This window comes from Helobdella robusta (assembly GCF_000326865.2).
Source record: "Helobdella robusta unplaced genomic scaffold HELROscaffold_33, whole genome shotgun sequence".
NCBI lineage: Eukaryota > Metazoa > Annelida > Clitellata > Rhynchobdellida > Glossiphoniidae > Helobdella > Helobdella robusta.
Genome location: NW_008704623.1, coordinates 1,871,608 through 1,893,427, shown reverse-complemented (window position 1 = coordinate 1,893,427; position 21,820 = coordinate 1,871,608). Strand labels below are relative to the sequence as shown.

General features: G+C 34.1%; 4 protein-coding genes across 4 annotated transcripts; 2 read left to right on the top strand and 2 right to left on the bottom strand.

Annotated features, from left to right (window-relative positions):
* Window positions 1–568: 568 nt before the first annotated feature.
* Window positions 569–1,415, top strand: HELRODRAFT_175454 (hypothetical protein; the record flags this gene model as incomplete). Its single annotated transcript, XM_009022874.1, has 3 exons — window positions 569–700; window positions 863–957; window positions 1,205–1,415. 3 exons carry the CDS (start codon window positions 569–571, stop codon window positions 1,413–1,415), a joined length of 438 nt encoding a protein of 145 aa, XP_009021122.1.
* A 1,058-nt stretch (window positions 1,416–2,473) lies between these two features.
* Window positions 2,474–3,643, bottom strand: HELRODRAFT_175453 (hypothetical protein; the record flags this gene model as incomplete). Its single annotated transcript, XM_009022873.1, has 3 exons — window positions 2,474–2,548; window positions 2,802–2,952; window positions 3,378–3,643. 3 exons carry the CDS (start codon window positions 3,641–3,643, stop codon window positions 2,474–2,476), a joined length of 492 nt encoding a protein of 163 aa, XP_009021121.1.
* Window positions 3,644–3,948: 305 nt separating this feature from the next.
* Window positions 3,949–12,522, bottom strand: HELRODRAFT_100933 (hypothetical protein). The gene is made up of 25 exons (XM_009022872.1): window positions 12,185–12,522; window positions 11,965–12,043; window positions 11,621–11,721; window positions 11,019–11,144; window positions 10,679–10,706; window positions 10,451–10,641; window positions 10,179–10,261; window positions 9,973–10,066; window positions 9,797–9,874; window positions 9,621–9,664; window positions 9,409–9,493; window positions 9,182–9,317; window positions 8,615–8,754; window positions 8,362–8,428; window positions 7,914–7,983; window positions 7,674–7,764; window positions 7,205–7,323; window positions 6,772–6,929; window positions 6,457–6,536; window positions 6,259–6,369; window positions 5,747–6,001; window positions 5,423–5,543; window positions 4,975–5,149; window positions 4,436–4,712; window positions 3,949–4,409 (listed from the first exon to the last, which is right to left on the bottom strand). The coding sequence occupies exons 1-24, from the start codon at window positions 12,299–12,301 to the stop codon at window positions 4,622–4,624; spliced, it is 2,640 nt and encodes an 879-aa protein (XP_009021120.1). The 5' UTR covers window positions 12,302–12,522; the 3' UTR covers window positions 3,949–4,409; window positions 4,436–4,621.
* Window positions 12,523–13,492: 970 nt separating this feature from the next.
* HELRODRAFT_82635 (hypothetical protein) lies at window positions 13,493–15,348 on the top strand (the record flags this gene model as incomplete). Its single annotated transcript, XM_009022871.1, has 7 exons — window positions 13,493–13,561; window positions 13,830–13,895; window positions 13,992–14,038; window positions 14,347–14,436; window positions 14,545–14,699; window positions 14,834–14,994; window positions 15,124–15,348. Coding segments are annotated over 7 exons (813 nt in total), but the record flags the coding sequence as incomplete, so codon positions are not given.
* Window positions 15,349–21,820: the final 6,472 nt, after the last annotated feature.

Below are 21,820 nucleotides of genomic sequence, written 5' to 3'. Positions count from 1 at the left end.
ATAACTTTTATTTTACTTTGTGAAAATCGTTTGTCATTTAATTAAAGATGTTTCAATTTATTTAATATATATATTTATATACTCAAATACACTTGAACACGTGATGCGCGGACGAATATGTATTCGGTGTTTCGGTATTCGATAGGATTTTAACGACAAAAATTAGTTGCTGCTCATTTTAATTTTATAAAGTGCGACCAATAGATCGACCGTTGTTTGTATTAAATTAACTTTTAAATGCATATTTCATACAATTTGTATTTGGCTCTATGACATATAAAATCTCTATTTTGTTAGGTATATTATAAATATATATATGTATGTATTATAGATATATATCTGTGTATAGGTATATATTAATATTATTCATGTTAGAGATATATATAATATAATGTGAACACAATTGCTGCAGTGGTAACTTTTCTAATAGCGTTTGTTTCCTAAAATAAGTTCAGGCTAATTGTGTTTGCCGCAAAATCGAGAAAATAACGAGTTGTCAAAAATACTTGTTATAGTTGATATATTTTTTACGAACATTGTTTGATATTTTCTTGATTAAAAATATAAAATGGCCAGCGACGATCGTTACATGCAATTTTTTAGGGAAACGGACAAAGACGGAAGCGGGACTCTGACTGTTCAAGAACTCATCACCATGCTCAAAAGTAAAGGCTATGCCGGATCTGACACTAAAATTAGGGTAAAATTGGTGTAAAGTTTCTCTTTGACTTACGTTTAGTTTAGTTAGTAGCCATTTACCAGTTTATGAATCTCACAATTTTTTATACTGAAAAACAAAATCTCTGGTTTACAATATTTAAATATGTTCATTGAAATAATTCATTCATTTATTTTTCTTCAGCAAATGTTTGATCAGATTGACACCTCTGGAGACGGAGTCCTAACTTTGAATGAGTATTTAATAGGGATGGGACAGATTCCACCAGAAGATCATAAGTAATTTTAAATTATATTTGTAATTAAATACTTAAAACTAAACACTTCTAATATTGTTACTGATCCTTCTACCATCAGTATTACTTTATTAATGATAACAAATGCTGGATAATAGTAATGTGATACTAGTTGTGAAATCTTTTTCTCACATGTGCACACACACATACGCACACACACATATATACATCCTTGTATGTGTCAAAGTCTAAATTTACCATAACTATTTAATATTTATTTCAATTTCTAGAGGAGCCACTATGCGTTCTGTATTCAGGCAGTTTGATAAGAATCGTGACGGTTGCATTGATAAATCAGAGTTGGGAGAAGTCTTCAAAGAGATGGGAAATTATTTGTCCCCGGCTGAAATCGATCGAATGATGAAACTCTGTGACACTGATGGTTCAGGAACACTAAACTATGAAGAGTTCATCACCAAAGTGTTTGGCAAAAAAGTGTAAAAGAGAATCTCAGTTGAGAAAGAATGAGAAAAAATAGAAAGAAAAGATTTTTTTTCTAAACTTCATAGATATAATAGCTTTTTTTCTCAGTGTTTTATTTCAATTTTTACAATTTGTAAAGATTTATTTGGTGTATGCTTACAATATTTGTTTTATATTCCATGTTTACCATAGACATAATACACACTATACATACGTTACTTTTTTAAAAACTTGTTTATAAAAAGCACTATATAAGTGTTATCCTAGAAATTTACTGTTATTCTTCAAATAATAAAACACCTACCTTTTTTATTTTTCCACATTAAACACAATACAAAGTTATGACAACGAAGTATCTAAGTCAAATACGTACATACATACATACAAATGTACAATCCAGTTGTATGCCCACACATACTTAAAAATACGGACGTATAAGCTAACATGAAAAACATACATCCATCCACACATACCTACATACAATGTACTTATTTATTTGTTGTGTTTAAGTCTGTTATTATTTGCTATTCCTTCTTATCGCTATTACTACGTTGTTGGCTAATTCCAATTAATCTATGATATTGAATTTGAATCAAAGAAATTATTTTCCTAATAGGTTTTATTACAGAACCATTGTAAATATATAGTGCTCTTAATCCATGAAGACTTGAAGATTTGTTTGTAATAACAAACTCATTCATACATTAATACTCGCATACACTTACTTTTCTATATTAATCTATCTATACTTCTACAGCGTATTCCTATGAAAAGAAGATTTATTTAAGCCTCTATTTCATTCTACCTATTCTATATTCCATTAGAAGTGTTTAAAATGATAACGTTTATATATATATATATATAATATATACTGATTGACTTACGCACTTACGTAAATAATCACGTTTTTGTCTTCACAATTTTGAAATTAAAAGCTTTTTTGTTTGTTGCTTCAATCTTCTACTTTAACAGAATTTATTTATTTTAGCCAATATATCATAAATTTAAAATTTAATGGGAATAAATTAAGAAAATGGTAGTTATATGTTTTAAAATGTAAATTTGCTTTTAAATTTTCAGTCTTTCCCTAATCTGTTATCTCTAACTGCATTTTTTGACACTAGAACTGTGGTCTCACCTTTTATGTAAACCTGGAAATTATTTTTCAGAATTAAAATCATTCATAAATTTTATCAAATTTCAACTTCAAAATACTTTGATTTAAATTAATTTAATTTAAATTTCATTATGATTAAGAGACGATCCACCAAGATTAGATAGGATTGAACAATACATAGTTTTTTCAATTAAGTATTTGTTAGCTATGAAGATATATCATTTAAAAATAAATGAATTACTTTATATTTTAATATAAAAAAGTGAATTTAAGACAAATTTTCAAACTTTGGGATTCTCCAAATCAGGTGAATAACATTTTAAATCTATGGTCACTTTGAGCCCATCTACTCTCCTAACTTCACTTTCTGCTATTACTTTATTGTCCACAAAAACTAGAAATATAGAGAAAAAATTTAAATAGCTAGTTGGCAACAAGCTGTTCAGTTATTCATTTATTTGATTTTTATTCATCAAAAACATTAATTATTAATTTATATATATAATTCTTTTTTATATATAATATACTAAAAGTAATTATATTAGCAATCAATTATTCAGTTTTTAATTTTATTTCATGAACCTGGAGAGAGATATTGACATTTGAGTTCTACTAACAAAGCACCTGGTCCATATTGATTGGCCAAAAGTCCGGAAAACAAGCTAGATCACAAATTAGGAACATAAAATAAAGAGTCAAAAATTAAATCACAAAAAAAACCCAAAATTGTCATTTTACTATTACGTACAAATTAAATTTTGTATTACCATTAGAAAATTAAACAACCTATTAGTAATTAGTACTATAATTTATAATAAATTACAAATAAATTAAATAATGAATTCGAAAAAAATACAGAATACCTGTTGACCAACATACCGTGAACAATCAACTTTTTGTACTTGGTACTTTGTATGAAATTCTCATCCAGATGGATTGGATTGAAGTCACCACTTAGAGCAGCGAAAGTTTTCACATTCTCCAAGCTGAACGATTTTTCGACAAATGACTTTGCGCCGATTTTTAAATTTTTTAAAACTTTCTCGTTAAAATTAACGCCAGTTCTACTGAAAAATCTTAAATTCAAAGCATTAGAAAGGCATTTTAGCGACTTTACCGTTGCCAGCATGTTTACTTTTAACTCGCTAAAAAGTTAATTTAAATTATTAAAACTGCAATAACCATTGAATCGTGGTAATAGACTCTTGCGAGTTATTGAATACATATATAGTTATACACGGTTAAATAGATTTATATATAATTATGTTGAGTTATTGATTATATAGTTATATAGTGTTATTATAGTTATATAGATTTTGAGCAAAGCTCTGTTCATAGCTCGTGGTTGTCGTCAGGATGGGTTTCCGGATGTAAAAATTTTCCCCCAAATTATTCAATGCTATCACAAAGTTATAAATGAATTAAATAAATGAATTAATAAAGTGCAAATTGAAAGAAATGTGATGTTACATGTCGTATTAGAAATTAGATGGTAGAATGTAACGAAACAAACAATAAGCTAATTATGACGTTATCAATTTCAATCTCACAATACATACATGTCCGAATATCACTCACACACAAACACACACACAATACAAAAGGTTATTAAAAATTCAAGGTTAAATGGTTAAATTCAACTTAAATGCACAAACTAAGGAATAAAATAAATTAAACCATCAAAATAAGAGTAGGCGCTTCATAAATGACTATATATATATAGATATATATATAAATATATATGTATATATATATATATATAACATAATATATATTAAAACTAAGATAGCTACTTCAAAACATAATTGTATCTATTTATTATAAGCGTTTTTTTAAAGTGTAGCTGATAGATACAAAAACAAACATATACAAAAACACACACACACAAACACACACAAAAAACACAAACACACAGAGACAAAAACATGAACAAGTTGTAGAAATAACTAGAAGAGATAATAAATAAACACTCCCACTCAATATTAGTCTCAATACGAATTAACAATCGCAACAAAAAAACGCATGAATAACACATAGACACACACACACACACATACAAACACGTACACACACACACAGACAAACATGCACATACATATACACAAAGTTATCCCTCAACGTTCTTCATGATCTTCTCGAAGCAAAATGGATCGAACGGTAGGCCATTCCCGTCGTAAAATTTACTGTTAAATTCAACCCTTGGGACGATGATAAAGATTTATTATCATCATTATTATCATCATCATCATCATTATTATTATTATAGATATTATTATTGGTAACAATGATGGTAACGAGTAAAAATCATAGCATTAAGCTGTTTAAACTGAAAAAGTCAGGGCAAATGAATGAAAACCAAGCAAAGATATTTAAATCACAAAAAGTTTAGCCACAACATAGAATATCCGCGGCATATAAAAAAAACGACAACCCACGACATAATATCGTCCAGTAACTAACCAATGCAGACGTAATGTATGCAAAAACGCCGAAAGACCTTCCATAAGTATTAGGATGACGACAGTTAAGGTGGCGAACGGGGCAAAGGTCAGAAAAATCACAACGCTATTGACCCATTTTGCACCCAACTTTAGACCAATTCTCATCACCATAGTCCACAAAACTTCTGATAGTTCTGTATGCGTGCGCGCGCGCGAGTGTGTTTGTATGTGTGTGTGTGTTTGTATGCGTGTGCTTGTCGGTTATGTATGTATATTGCAATAGAAAAGATTTTTGAATACAAATACGCTGTTACACAGACACGCAAGCATAATGAGAGATAAAGTAAGATAGAGAAAAAATAAGAAAGAGAGAGAGAGAGAGAGAGAGAGAGAGAGAGAGAGAGAAAGAAAAAGACAAACAAAGGCGCGCACACACACACACACTCACAGAAGAGCACAAAACTTACGTGCATGAGCCAAACTCAAAGCCCACAGCCTCAGATAAGAAGCAGTGTGAGATATGCAACCCAAGCAGAACTCAATGGTGTGAATGGCTTGATGTACCATAATATCGCCAAAATCAAATTTCTGCAATGTTAAATTTTCGTGAAGGGAAGTTACATACCGATGTTTTATTTCTTGGGAGAAAATTATATATCTTCGTTCATTGTGAAGGATAATGTATTTTTTTGGCTACAAAACTGTCGTAATCAATCATTATTGTCATCGTCGTCATCATCATCATCATCATCATCATCACTATAATCGTCATCATCATCATCATCACCAACTTCATGATGAACATCATCACCACCGACAACAACCACAACTGAATCTGAACGGCTCTTTGAAATTCCATCGAGTTCCCCGCTCGTAGCAGAATTATGACTATTCAGCACATCTCTATTTCCGGAGCCGTGACTATTAAGCACATCAATGGAGTCGCGGTCGGCCAATGAGGAGGAGCGCCGGTTTCTGACGTCACTGCCGAAATCGATTCGTGACGATGGCGAAGATGGCGACTCTTCTACCAGTCTCTGGTGGCCCTGATTGGTTATGATGATGATTGCGATCGAGATGATGACGACGATAATAGTAATAATAATAATAACTATAATGACGACGATGGTGATGAAAATTATGATGATAAAAAAAACCTAGAAACCCATGAATTCACAAGACTCGAAACAGTTCAAAAGCAAACAACACAACAGAAGCAAGTATTCGAGCAGTTCAACAAATCCAATTCACCAACGGCCCACCAAACCAGCAAACAATTGACCAATCAAATTAAAGAACTAACGCTATTGGTTGTGTTGTATTTGTGGACAGCCAATAGGATTAAAGGCTTGCCTAGCAGGAGCCAAACAGCGCAGACAACGGCCACCACTACCAATGTTATTTGTAGTTCTTTCTAGAAAACAAAATTATAATAAATAATTATAATATATAATAAGCTGACCTAATTAACATATTATAATCGGGTGGCCTATGCCCCAACCTGCCCGGTAAACCAAATAGTATCACATTGCTTGTCATCAGCTGGAGCTGGATAACTCATCAGGAACATGTTGATGAAGCCTGATATTTAATACGTGCATTAATTATGTTAATTCATCAGGCTAAGTGACAAATTTATGAATATTAATTAAGATATTATTTATTTACACCAAAGGAATATATTACATTGAGGCTCGTATCAACGGTACGAAATTTTTTGAACTTTTATAAGAAAGTTGACTGAAAGAATGGAAAGACGAATGAATGAACGAATGAATGAATGAATCAACCAATAAAAATGAATGAATGAACCAACCAATCAGCAAGTTAGGCGAGCAATCGTAGAAGCTGGATCCCTCGTAAAAAATGGCCCACTTGGCGATAATGAGTGCCGTCAGGTAACCAAAGAGCGATAGTAGGAAGAGCAACATGGGTATGAAATCGCAAATTATGTTGAGGTACTTTTTAAAATATCTATGGTAGGTGATGATGATGATGATTAGGATGAGAAAAATAACCAACAAAGTTGAAACAAACAATCAATCAACCAACCAACCAACCAACTAACCAACCAACCAACCAACCAACCAACCATCTAGCCAACCAACCAATCAGAAAGTTACATTCATACACCGTACTTACCATTCAGAACTGCTGCAACAAATGAGAATACATAATGAGATAAATAATGAGAAACAATACTACAACTAATAAACAACAACCATTATGATAGTAACCAAAAACCCTACATGTGATTGCACAATCCCAAAAAAATTCCTAGCAACATCTGAGCAACACCAAAGACTATAGATAGCTTTTTCTTGTACGAATTTGTGAAAGTTATTTGGTTTGATGATGACTTCCAGACCTATAAGTAATTATGAATTAATAATAGTTTAGTAATTATCACATGTATGTGTGTCTGTGAGTCCATGTATGTATGTGTATGTATGTATGTATGTATGTGTATGTTTGTTTGTTTGTATGTATGTATGTATGTACGTATGAATATGTATGAATATGTATGTATGTATAGATGGATCTATGAATGTTGGTGTAAATTAATGCATGAGTGTACGTAATTACGCTAGCCCATAATTTCAAAACAAACACACACACAAACACAGAGAGAGAGAGAGAGAGAGAGAGAGAGAGAGAGAGAGAGAGAGAGAGGGAGAGAGAGAGGAGATAAAGAGAGACAGGCATACAACCACTAACTGGATCGATACCAAATGGATAGGCATTCTGAAAAACCGTTTTATTGGAGGGGTCCAACATAGAGGATGAATACTTTTCTAAATATTGCTCACTGTGTTTGTAAGTATGCATGTACGTTTGTTTGTTTGTATGTATGTTTGTGTGTTTGTATGTACGTATGTTTGTATGTATGATGGTTTGTATGTATGTTTGTTTGTATGTATGTTTGTAATTATGTTTGTATGTATGTAATATACTAACTCATAAACAACTTTCCAAGACGATGGTACAAAAGCTACAGACCTCGAGAAGACGTCATTGTACATGAAGCCTTTGAGATCAAAATATGCATAAATTAACATGAATTAACTCGAATTAACATACGCAGTTAACAACAACAACAACACACGTTTAGACGACATTTTCCCCGAGATCGGGGGTTGCCATTTGGCTACCTATGATGAAACCGAAATACCCCTCGACGCCATTCCATCATAAGTAATTTATTTGGCTAATTTTTACGCAGGACGCCCTTCCTTACGCAACCACAGTTATAAGCGGTGGGCCTAGCCTTTAATGATCCAACATTACTCACAAGGCATTGAGGGTCAGTTTAATGTCATAACCAGGACAGTAACATACGCAGTTAAGGAATATGAATATTAATGAGATCAAATTGTGAAAATTCCATGAATAATTAATAAATAACCCGAATAAATGCTGAATAGACTCATCAAGAGAATCATGTACCTGCCACCGAACACTATTGAAAAGATCTTCGATCAAAAAAAAAATGTTAACTTCATCACCAGCATCATCACCAACATCATCCCCATCACTATCACCATCACCAACAACATCATCATCATCATCACCACCAACACCATCATCACCATCACCAACATCATCACCACCATCACCAACATCATCATTACCATCATCATCATCATCATCGTCCTGACCTCATTTTTCTCAGCAGCAGTAGCCAGACTCCTCTGATTGAGGCAGAGGTAGAGGGCGAAGAGCAGCATGAGCAGGCCGTGACCTGCATCGCCGAACATCACCGAGAACAAGAACGGGAAAGTGATGATGGAGAAGATGGCTGTCGTGATGACGACGACAACGATGATGATGATGGTGTTAATGATGGTGTTGATGATGGCACGATGGTGTTGATGATGGCACGATGGTGTTGATGACGATGATGATGGCACGATGGTGTTGATAATGATGATGACACTATGGTGTTGATGACGATCGTGGTGATGATAATGCTAATGGTAATGAAAATAATGTTGTTTGTGATGGTAATGCTAATGATGATGGTAATGATGATTTCTTATAAACATCAACAACAACACACACACGAACACACACACATACACACGTTGTATGTGAAAATGCACGTGACTCAATGCACCAAACATTTCAAGTGATAGTCGGGGATTTCTTGCATTCGAACAAGGCCACGGCGACAACAGAGCCGGGCATCTTAACCATTGCACTACGACAGCACTACCCATGCAAACCTGGATTAACTTCCTTATAGGTAGCGATACCGTATGCATCTATGATGGCCTGGAACGCCATCGTGAAGGAATTCGATTTGTGGTAGGTAGGAAGGCTGGAACTTGGGATTGGGTTGATGATGTTGCTTGCCCGATCCTCAAAACGACGACGATGATGATAATAATAATAATAATAATAATGAATAATTAATAATAATAATAATAATAATAATAATGACGTCACTAACGTTGCTGACGTTGAGGAGATTTTGAACTCGAGCGAGGTAGCTGGTCGGCAGCCAGCACTGGCCTACAAAACTACCGCGCTCGTATCTGAATGGATGAATGAATGGATGGATGAATGAATGAAAGAATGGATGAATGAAAAAATTGATGATTAAATGAATGAATGAATGAATGAATGAATGAATGAATGAAAGAATTAATTAATCGCTTCTACCTGAACATGTTTAGCATGTGGTAGCAGGCTTTTAGGCGAACTACCTGTCATGAATGAATGAACGAACGAACGAATAAATGAAAGAAAAAACGAAGAGTGAATGAATGAATGAATAAATAAATAAATGAATGAATGAATGAACAGATGAATGAATGAATGAAAAGATTGTCCCGGACCTTAACTTTCCAACTCTTAAGATTCCTAGCAATAATTCTGAGAGTCTGTTCTCGTTGTTCGCGCGACCTATCTAGGATCTTTGGGAAAATAACAGCAATAATAATAACAATTACAATAATAAATAATAACAATAATCATAAAAGTTATTATTATTATTATTATTGATGTTATTTACCATCTCCAGATCGATCAATCTTTGCCTCACTCCATCCATCATTCTTTCTCTCTCCGGCAGGTTGTCAGGGCACGGATACAAGGTTGCATGGAATCTTAATATTATTATTATGATTAATTATTATTATTATGATTAATTATTATTATTTATTATTATTATAAATTATAATTTTTATCCATATTATTATTTTATAGTAACGAACTAACCCCTCAGCGATTTTCCTGATCTTCGAATGCAACTGTTGGCCCGAGCACACAACCATGAAGACACATTTGTTAACAATATCACCCTATCAATCAATCAATCAATCAATCAATCAACCAATCAATTAATCAACCAACCAACCAATCAATCAATCAACCTATCAATCAGTTCTGAACCCTCATAAATCAACCCATTCCTAAAGATGTTACTGAAAAAAACCAAACGTTCTAGACCATCCCCCCCAAAGTTGGCACATTCCTAAAATGTAACTAACGGTGGCTGGGTCCCTAATTTGTCCGTCTATGTCGGCCGTTCTGAGGAAAGAAGCGCCCCTAGTGGCAAAATATAAAAGTCGAGTGAATCCAAAGACGCGATTGACCGGCATCACGCCAGCAGTGTACCTGATTGGTTGGTTGGTTGATTGATTGATTGGTTGATAGATTGGTTGTCTGGTTGATTGATTGTCTGATTGGTTGATTGGATGGTTGACCGATTGGTTGACTGATCACATCAACATCATAGACTCCATCCTCCTACTCATCACCATCATCATCATCATCATCATCATAATCATCTTCTTCCTCCTCCTCCTCATCATCATCTTCCTCATCATCACCTCAGAGTAGCCCGCCCACTGGCTGACTCGACAATCTCGTCTGGTATGTCTGGCTGGCCTTGTATGGGTATGTCTGTACCAATGGACTGATGATGATGACGATGATGGTGGTGATGATCAACCAATCAAACAATCAATCAAACAATCCACCAACCAATCAAACAACTATTCAATCAATCAATCAATCAATCAATCAATCAATCAATCAATCGACCAATCAAACAACCTCAAAAAATGTAGTAGTTTTATTGAGGACATTACTCAATTCAATAAGTTCATTGTGATTTTTTTCAAGCTCCTCAAAGTTGGAGCCCAATTCTTTCAGCTCTTTCTCCCTACTTTCTAATTTTGCCTATAAAATAATTAAAACAATAATTATTATTATTACAAATATTACCGTAATTATTAATTATAATTGTTAAAGTTAATATTATTAATAATTATGGCGCATTAATCTCATCTACCATTGAATAAGTCAGCTTGTTTATCATCACATTAACTATCACAATATTAACATAGCTATAAATTAATAATTATAACTAAATATGAACCGACAATCATCATCATCATAATAATTATATTATGACTATAATTAATAATTATAATTAAATGTGAACCAACAATCATCATCATCATCATTATAATTATATTATGACTATAATTAATAATCATAATTAAATGTGAACCAACAATCATCATCATCATTATAATTATATTATGACTATAATTAATAATCATAATTAAATGTGAACCAACAATCATCACCATCATCATTATAATAATTATATAATGACTATAATTAATAATTATAATTAAATAGGAACGGACAATCATATCATTGAGAGAGCTCGACATGGCAGCTTGGTCCTCCTGGAAACTCTCATCAAAATATTTCATCTCGTCTTTCTTCAGCTCGTTTGTAAAATACCCTAAAATTATGGTATCACAGTAAAATTATCATTTTAATTATTATAAACATTATGACTATAATAAATATATATATATATATAGGTCATATATTATAGATAATTATAATAATATCAACAACCATATTATATATATATTTTTTGAGATCACGAGGAATTTTTTAAAATTATGAATAATAAAACTATTATTAATTATTATTTAGAAAGAAATAATAAATTTATAAATTAAAATTCTGTTTTACTTACTAATTATTCTCTCCATCTCTTCCAGGTTTCTGATTTCACTAACAAAATGTCTTTGAAAGGCATTCATGTTTACATTCATCTGTTGTAATGCAATAAAAATTTGAAAATACAATGAAAATATTTAATAAATATGTGATAAAATGCACTAAATTAAGACTTAAGTTAATTTTTAAATTGGAATTTAATTTAAAATATAAAAATGACAAAAAAATTAACAAACATCTTTAAATTGACAAATCCCTAGCTCTCCCAGGCGATTGACACACTCAAAGGCGTCGTCTGCATGCAAGTACATGTCGCAAAATGACATCTCCTCACTTCTAAATGTTGATGTCATTTTTATTTCTTTCCCTAGTTTAGGCAATGCCACAAAAACTAAAAAATTGTGTTGTAAAAAATTCTTAAAGTAACTAATTAGTGTGGGTGGCGAACAAAGTTTACGAGAATTTTTGCGTAAGTAGAAGTTTTTCGGTAATTAATATAAAATAGTTGAATGACTGAATTAGTGATTTTGATTAGAAATTCAGTCAAATTAGTGAGAAACACCAGGAATTTAATTGATCAAAATCAAAAGTAAATATCACATGAAATTAAAGACCTCAGATAGCGCAAGATTTTTTATAACACAATAATTAAAAAGTGAATTCGATACGAAAACAAATATATTTAAAAAAAGCTTTATGGTGCGTATTTAAAAATTTTGTATTAAAAATGTATTAAATATAATAATTGATTGTATTTAAATTTTACAAATTTTTGCCAAAAATGTAAAAAAGAAATAAAAAATTGTTATTGCAACGATAGCATGTTGATGATAGTTTAACTCTGGCCAGCTTATTTTTCTTCTGATGATAGAGTGAAATAAATAAAATAAAAACAAATATTTTTTGATTTAATTTCGAAATTTATTTTAAAATATTATTTCAATCATATTATTTATAAAAATTCACACAAAGTAAGTCTAATTTACTAATTTTCGTTCGCCAAGTGCGAAAAAATCGCCGCAAATTTAAAATTTTTCACCGATTTTGAACGTTTTGTTTACCAGTCTAACTAACTAATTCCATTATTAATTTTATAATTTATTTTCTAGAGAATTATCGCAAACGAACGAACAAAAATGTCTGAAGGCAATACAGAGGTTCATTTTTCATTTTAGTTTGTTCATTTAATTTATATTTTAATTTTTGGCTTAATTTTTTCTAAACTTCTTTTCATCACCACCTCACCACATGTTGACATGTAACATCAGGTCCTCATGCTTATTGTCTTAAAAATATATTTTAATGACAATATAATTCTGAAAAATAAATACCTTTCATGAATATTTAATTTCTTTTTATGAAAAAATACAAATTGATTAATAAATAAATGATAAATTAGAGACCAGAATTAGTGGCAACAAAACCATTTCTCTACCTACCTGTCTGATGTTTAAATTACAATTTTATTTTATTTACTAATTTCAAAATCCTGATTGATTAGTGATAATTAGTGTCAGATATTTATTATTGCTATTACAAATTAGTGTCCGTTATGCATGGAGACTTTGGAACTCGACGATCTAAATTTCTACCCATGTGTCTGTGGGTACCAAGTGAGTTTAGTTCGACGTTTAGCATTTAATATTCTCTAAATAATTTATAATAAAATAGTTATTATTAGGTTATTTAATTATTGTTTAAATAATAATACTTTAATAATGATATATTATAATTGATAGTGCTAATTTTATTCATAGTGTGGTGGCTTGATGTTATTTGATAAGGTGTGTCTAATTATGTATGCATTTAGGCGTGTATTATTATATATATACATATTTATAGCATTCAATAATTATTAATTTTGTCATATTTTAATTTAAGATATGTAGATTTTGCTGGCACAGAATACGAACAGATGAAAATGGATGCTGTCCAGCTTGCAGAAAAGTAATTAAAATTACAATTATTATTTTTGTAAAAATTATAGTTATAATAATTATATTTTTTTATTATGCCATAATTATTGTTTTTTTATTTATTCAGCCATACACTGAAGATCCAGCTCATTTCAAGCCAATAACTAGCGAAGAGTATGTTAATTGGTTGATTGGTTGGCAGGTTGATTGATTGGTTGGTTGGTTAGTTGGTTGGTTGGTTGGTTAGTTGGTTGGTTGGTTGGTTAGTTGGTTGGTTGGTTGGTTGGTTTATTATATGATGTGTTTGACATCTAAATTTTGATTGGCTGTTTGAGTTTTTGTTTTCCAGGATCTGTATTTTGATAGGTTGTTTAGTTTCTGTCAACTAAAATCAACATTTTGATTGACTGTATTTCATTTAGTCATTAATTAATTAATCAATTAATTTATTCATTTTGTCATTAATTCACTCAATCACCTAGGATATCACAATTAAAGAAAGAAAAAAGAATGAAAGAAAGTATGGAGAAACAGAAGAACATTGAGAACAGAAAACATTTAGCTGAACTCAGGTGAGCAAACGCACACACTCACGCACACACACACACACACGCGCGCGCGCGCACACGCACACATACATACACACACAAATGTACTTATCCATACATGTGTTCATACAGAGTAATACAAAAAAATCTTATATTCGTGGTCGGTCTGCCCATGACTCTAACTGATCCTGAGCTCCTGAAACGAAACGAATACTTTGGAAAGTTTGGGAAAATACAGAAAGCTATTTTTAGCAAATGCTCAAGCCAACAGGTTTTTATCAATGGCAGTAATTATAATATTAACAAATAATAACAATAGTGTGTGTGCGTGCGTGTGTGTGTGTCTGTGTGCGTGCGTGTGTGTGCCTCTGCTGTTGTGCACCACTAGAGAGATTGACCTTTAACCTTCAACAGCCCCAAGTTCACCAGAGCGCCTACATAACATTTGCTCGGGTGGAGGACGCCCTGAAAGCCATTCGTGCCGTCAACAACCTTCAAATTGCCGGAAAAACGTTCAGGGCCTCGTTGGGTACGACTAAATACTGCAGCAGATTTCTGAAAGGGGTCCAGTGCCTTAAGCAGGTAGGCGGTTAGGTTTTGGGTCAGTGGTTTAGTAAGTAAGTCAGTCCAGTGATGGTGGGGATGACGATGATGTGGTGATGATGGTGATGGTGATGCCTATTATAGCAATGGCACATCTTCTTGTTGTAGGATTGCATGTACGTTCATGAGATGGTTGAGGACGATGCCACGTTCACTAAGGAGGAGATCCAACAGGGGTTGGTCTCTATGATCAATCAACCAGCCAATCAATCAACCAACCAATCAACCAATCAATCAACCAATCAATCAATCAACCAACCAATAAATCAACCAGCCAATCAATCAATCAACCAATCAATCAAATCATCAACCAATCAATCATTCAATTTTTGATCGACCATTCATTTAGTTCTACAAAAATGACCTCTGACTGATTTTATCCATCCAATCAAAAAATTCCAGTCAAAAATCATTCCACCCAATCAAAAGATTTCAAATAATCAATCCATCCAATCAAGCAATTTCAAAAAATCCACCCAATCAAAAACTTCCCAAATGAAATAAACCCTCTACCCGCCAACCAATCAGGAAGCACGTAACATACGAACAGAAGCTGTACAACATGTACTTCGGTCCGGCGGAGTCATCCTCTTCGTCCTCTTCCTCTCCCACTCCCAGCAATAATCTCAATCCGAACAACCCCACCACCAGGGCGGTCCTTTTGAAAAATCATCCACCGACCTTGACATTGAAATCGTTTCCCGCCATTTCTAATGGCGGGAAATCCGCCGTCGTAAATGGCGGTAATAGTAATACCAAAAAATCCATTCATACTAATACTGCTACTATTACTACTATAACTACTATTACCACTACTACTACTACCACTACTACTACTACTACTACTAATACAAATAGTAATGTTCTAATTAGTAATAATAATGTCACTTATAATTATGCCCATCACGTTAAGAGCAGCAATAAGCATCATAGCAATACTAGCGCGATTACAACAACAGCAGCTACGACAGCGGCTTCAACTACCACCACTACTACTACCACTACGACCTGCGTCAACGGCACGGTTGTGGCTGTTGTCACTACGACGCATAATAACAACAAATCTAAAATATTACAACAACAACAACATCAACAATGTTTAAATATTGTGACTCAAAAGCAACATCAACAACAACATCAACATCAACAACAACAACATCATAAACAACAGCAACCGCAACATTTATTAAGCAATTTATCACAACAACAACAACAACGACATCAACAACATCCATGGCACACAACAACAACAACGACGACGACTATTACTATATCTTCCAATGCTATAAATAACAACAGATCTAAAAATAAATTCGATTGGAAAAACCGAGCGCATAGCAGCAGCAAGCTGTCATCATCATTACCGCTCCGACACTCTCACGATGACGACGATGATGATAACGATGATTTTAGAAATGATAACAGTCCTGATGATGATCGTAAGAGCGGCGATGATGATAATGATGACGGTGCCAACTTTGAATACAGCAACAGCGTTATCAGCTCGAAGAATAAAATGTCTTTAAAGGGCAAAAGCAGCGCCAAAAGAAGGACCGGTGATGATGATGATGATGACGATGGTGACGACGACGATGATGATAATGATGACGATGGTGGTGGCGATTATGATGATGATGGTCTAAATCGTTCGAAATTGGTTTCGTATATGAATGGGAGTTCCTGGGCTAGGAAAGAAAGTAAGATGATGATGATGGTGATGATGATGGTTGTGATGATGATGATCGTGATGGTGATGATGATGGTGATTGTGATGACGATGATGATGATGATTGTGATGATGGTGAGGATGATCGTGATGACGACGATGATGCTAATGTTAATGGTTATGATGATTACAACTACATGCTTCAGACAGATTTAAGGACAAATTTTTTTTTAACAGTTATAGCAAACTTAGCAGCCACTTCTACTACCACCACCACCACTACCACTACTACTATAACTACTACTACTACTAATACTAACACTGCAGCAGCAACAACAACAAAAACGCGGAAAAACAAAGCAACATCGACAGCAATAATCGCAACAACAACAACAACGACAACAACGACAACAACATCGACAACCTCACTAACTGAAAATGGTTTCAATAATTTTAATGTAAAAAACGCCTGGGATGATGACGATGACGACGAAGATGAAGACGAAGATGATGTCATAAAATATAATAACGGTAGCGTAATTAAATGTAATAATAATAAGAATGATGACGTCATTAAATATGATGATGGTAATAGTATTAAAGTTTACGATGGCGGGGATAATGATGATGAGAAGATGACCAACAATTCTTACACTGGTGTCAACAACTACAATAATGATATCTACGGAGACGATGATACTAATATTGACGATGATCTTGGTAAGGGATTGATGGATTGAAGGAATGAATGAATGAGTGAATGAATGAGAGAATGAATAAGTGAATGGATGTATGAATGAATGAATGAATGAAAGAATGAATGACTGAATTAATTAGCGCTAAATTCTTTCTTAAACAGGCTTCGACCCATGGAAGGAATCTTCACAAGGCTTGGCGGCCATGCTGGAGGTAGAGAAGTCTTCCCAACTGAAGCAGCTACAGCAGCAGCAGCAACTTCTACAACAGCAGCAACTGCTCTTTCAGAACAAGCTCCTTCTAAAGCAACATCAGCAGCACCAGCAGCAGCTTCAGCAGCAGCAAAAAGCGCCATCTACAGCTAATTTCCAGCAGATGAAGCCAACGCATCACCTGTTTCAACAACTCGTACAACAGCAACAGTACCAACAACGACAACTAACACCAAGATCATCATCGTCGTCATCGTTATACTCATCATCGACATTCAGCCACCATCCATACTCGCATTTCACGACGATGCCCGCTACTGTAGTTACAACTACAGCTATAGCTACAGCTTTAGCTACGGCTAGCAGCTTATCGACTACAGCTAGCTGCTTCATGCCGTCGTCATCGTTATCAGCATCAATTTTTCCGCCTCGTGTAACGACAACAACCCCGTCGTCAATACCAGTATCGCCTATGCACTATTTTAAAAGTGGCATTGGTGGCGCTGTCAGCGGCGTGGGTGGCATCTACGGGGGTATTAATGGTGGGGGGTTGTATGCTGGGGGCGTTTATGGGGCCGGTGTCGGCAGCCTATATGGAGGTGGTGCTAGTTGTAGTTCTTCCAAGCTGAATGGCTGCAGTGGTGTTGGCAACCAATATTATGAAGGTGCGTTCGGTTGGTTTTGCACTCCTTTTGTATTGTATGATTGTGTGCTTCTGTGTGTGTGTTTGTGTATGTGTGTGTGTTTGTTTATGTGTATGTGTGTACGTACAAACACATACACACCAATGTATGTGTTCGTACGCATACGTGCGTGTGTGTGTGTGTGCATGTGTTTGTGTGTCAGAAAATTATTTTTTTCTGATGGAATAATAATACAATATTAATGATGGCAATGCTAACATTCACTTGCCTGATCACCCGCACACAGCAATGATGGCCAGTAACAACATGAACAAAGACATGAGCGCCACCACCAACTTCTTCCCCTCGTACAGCAGCAGCAGCAGCAGTAGCAACAACAACTACAACAAATTTCTGTCGCCGGCGTCACTAACTACAACTCCGACAACAACAACATCAGCAGCAATAACAACAACAACAACATCTCCATGTTTTCCCATGTCTCCCTTTATGTTAAATAGCAGTAATACTATGTTTTTCTCGCCGAATACAGCCACAACAACGACATCGTTTGCTATGACAACAACAACATCAACAACAACAACAACATCTTCATCGTCGTCATCATCTTGGGATTGTATGATTGATAAGAGTAATATTTTCAACCCTGTTCTAGACGAGGCTCTGTTCTATAACTCGCAGAATTGTTACAACAACACATCGCCGTATAGCAGGTTTTCGATTCAGCAGCAGCAGCAACAACAACTCCGCAATCTGTACCAGGCTCGTGCTGCCTTCAACAAACAACAACAACAACATTTCTACACGCAACAGCAGCAGCAGCAGCAACAACAACATTACACTAACAACAATGTTTTTTTACAGCATAATAACCCATACCAGCAAATCAAACAACAACAGCAGCAGCAGCAACAACAACAACAACAACAACAACAACAACAGCCTCAAAACAGTAACAGTGATCAAAAAAAATGGCAGGCCGGCTTCAAGGCCCTTTTTCCCAACATTAACATCAGCTTCGGGCCCCAACCGCCATTTTTAAAAAGCAACGAACTCCCCAAAACCATAGACAGTAACAACAACATCATTTCGACGACAACTACTATTTCTACTTCTACTACTACTACTACTGCCGCTGCTGCTGCAGCTGCTGCTAACAGCAGTAGCAATGTTATGTTTGCAAACAATGGAAATTTCGCTGGTCTATTTTTAGATCGGGATTTCCCTGCCCCGACTATAAATAATAACTTCTATGCGGATAGCAATAATAATAGAGATATTAACAAGAGTAAGGGTAGTGTTGCTGTTACTGTAACTACTAATAGTGCTACTATTACTACTACTACTTGTACGACGACTCCTGGCGCTGCTGTGGTTGCTTCTTCTGCGACTGTCGCTAGGGCTACTGATGATGATGTTGATGGTCTTAAGATTGATCCTGCTATTGTGAACGCTAAGAAACGTAAGTGATGATGACGATGACGATGATGGTGATGATGATAATAATAATTATATTATCAGTTTCTTTCATGAATATGTATTATGAATATGTAATATGAATATGTATTATGAATATGTATTATGAATATGTATTATGAATATGTGTATGTGTCATGAATATGTATTGTGAATATGTAATTTTAAAATTTAAAAGTGAATAGAGAAGAAAAGATTCAGATGCAGCCCCTGTCGTCAGCAACACAACATCCATCGTCGTCGTCGTCATCATCTTCATCATCATTCACCAACATCACGATCACCATATCATCACCATCCGCTCCACTACTATCATCATCATCATCATCGTCATCATCACACCCATCTATACTACAGCAGCCTGATAACGTCACAGCCACTAATCATCTGATTAGTGGAAAGAAAACAGCGCCGTCTATAGCAGCAGCAGCAGTTTCAACAACCACGCACAGCAAATCGCAATTTCAGTTGGGGTACAATCCCAAAATACAGCCCTTCAAGCCCAGCAATTTCAGTCCGATGAGCCAGCCCAACCAGCTCCACCTACAGCCAGTCTACAGGGTTCCAAACATTTACCATCACAGCGCCTACCTGGCAAGCAATAATAATGGATGCTGTAACAGTAGTAGTAGTAGTATTTTTACCAGTTGTATGTCTGGTAATAGTGGCGGTGGTAATCTAAATAGTACAATTGGTAGTTGCGTTAGCAATAGTGTGGCTGCTAGTAGTAAAGACGCCAGTGAAGCGGCGTTTCGTACGTCAATATTACCGCCACCTGGATTCGAGAAAAAAATGCCGACCGTCAAAAAGTAGGAGTGTGGGTTTTTTTTGGTGCTAGTGTTTGTGTGTATGTGTGTGTGTATGTGCGTGTGTGTGTGCGTGTGTGTGTGTGTGTTCAATTGCTGATTCTTATTGATTGATTGGTTGGTTGATTGATTGATTGACTGATTGATTGATTGATTTAATTTTTCTTAATATATAATAGGTAAAAGACATGAAGAAACAAAGAAAGAGAAAGGAAGTTGACAACAAAATTTTGCAATTAATTCATTCATTCACTTTTTCATTCGTTCTTCCATTCATTCATCCATCCATCCATCCATTCATTCATTCATTCATTCATTCATATGTTCACTTTTCACTCTTTCACTCACTCACTCACTCATTTATTTTCTCATTCATCCATCTGATCAATATATATGTTGCTTGAAATTACTATAATATTATTTAAATTATAACATTTGTTGGTTATAATAACAATAATAATTAGTTATAATAATGATAATTATTATTGTTATTTACTTTTATTATTTTTTATTATTGAGATTTTTTGATTGCCTTTAGAAACATTGATTGAATTTTCTTCAACTCAACCACTGGTTTGTTGATTGATTGTTTGTTTGGTTGGTGGGTTGGTTGTTTGGTGGGTTGATTGGTTGGTTGATTGGTTGGTTGATTGAAGGGATGAATGAATGAGTGAATGAATGACGAATGAATGAACAAGGGAATGAATGAATTATTGCATTATAACTCGAAAGCACATTTGGTTTTTTGATTAGTTTAATAAAAATTCAAAAGCATGTTTCTTGTTTAACGGATTTGAAAAAGTTCCATAGTTTTACAACGCATATTGTACGTTAAAACTTATAAAATTCACACACTTAGTATTTTGTTGCGGTTAAACATACACATTTCGCGTTTTATTTCGGCCACGTGTTCAAACTTTTTATTCATATTACACACCTTAAATACAGTTTACAATATTTTTTGGTGGGCTGGTTAGTCGATTAGTTGGTTGGTTGGCTGGTTTGCTGATTGGTTGGTTTGTTGGTTGGCTGGTTTGCTGATTGGTTGGTTTGTTGGTTGGTTGATTGAAGAAATGAATTAAAGAACGAATAAATAAATGAACGAATGAATGATTGATTGGATGAATATTGATCACACATTACATACATTACAGGTCACAAAACACAACAACAAAGACATGTATGTGGTTTGTGTGTGATCAAATTAAGCTACTATATTTTTTATTATCTATCTATATATATAATATATATATACTATATATATGTATATATATAATATATGTATATAATATATATATATGTATG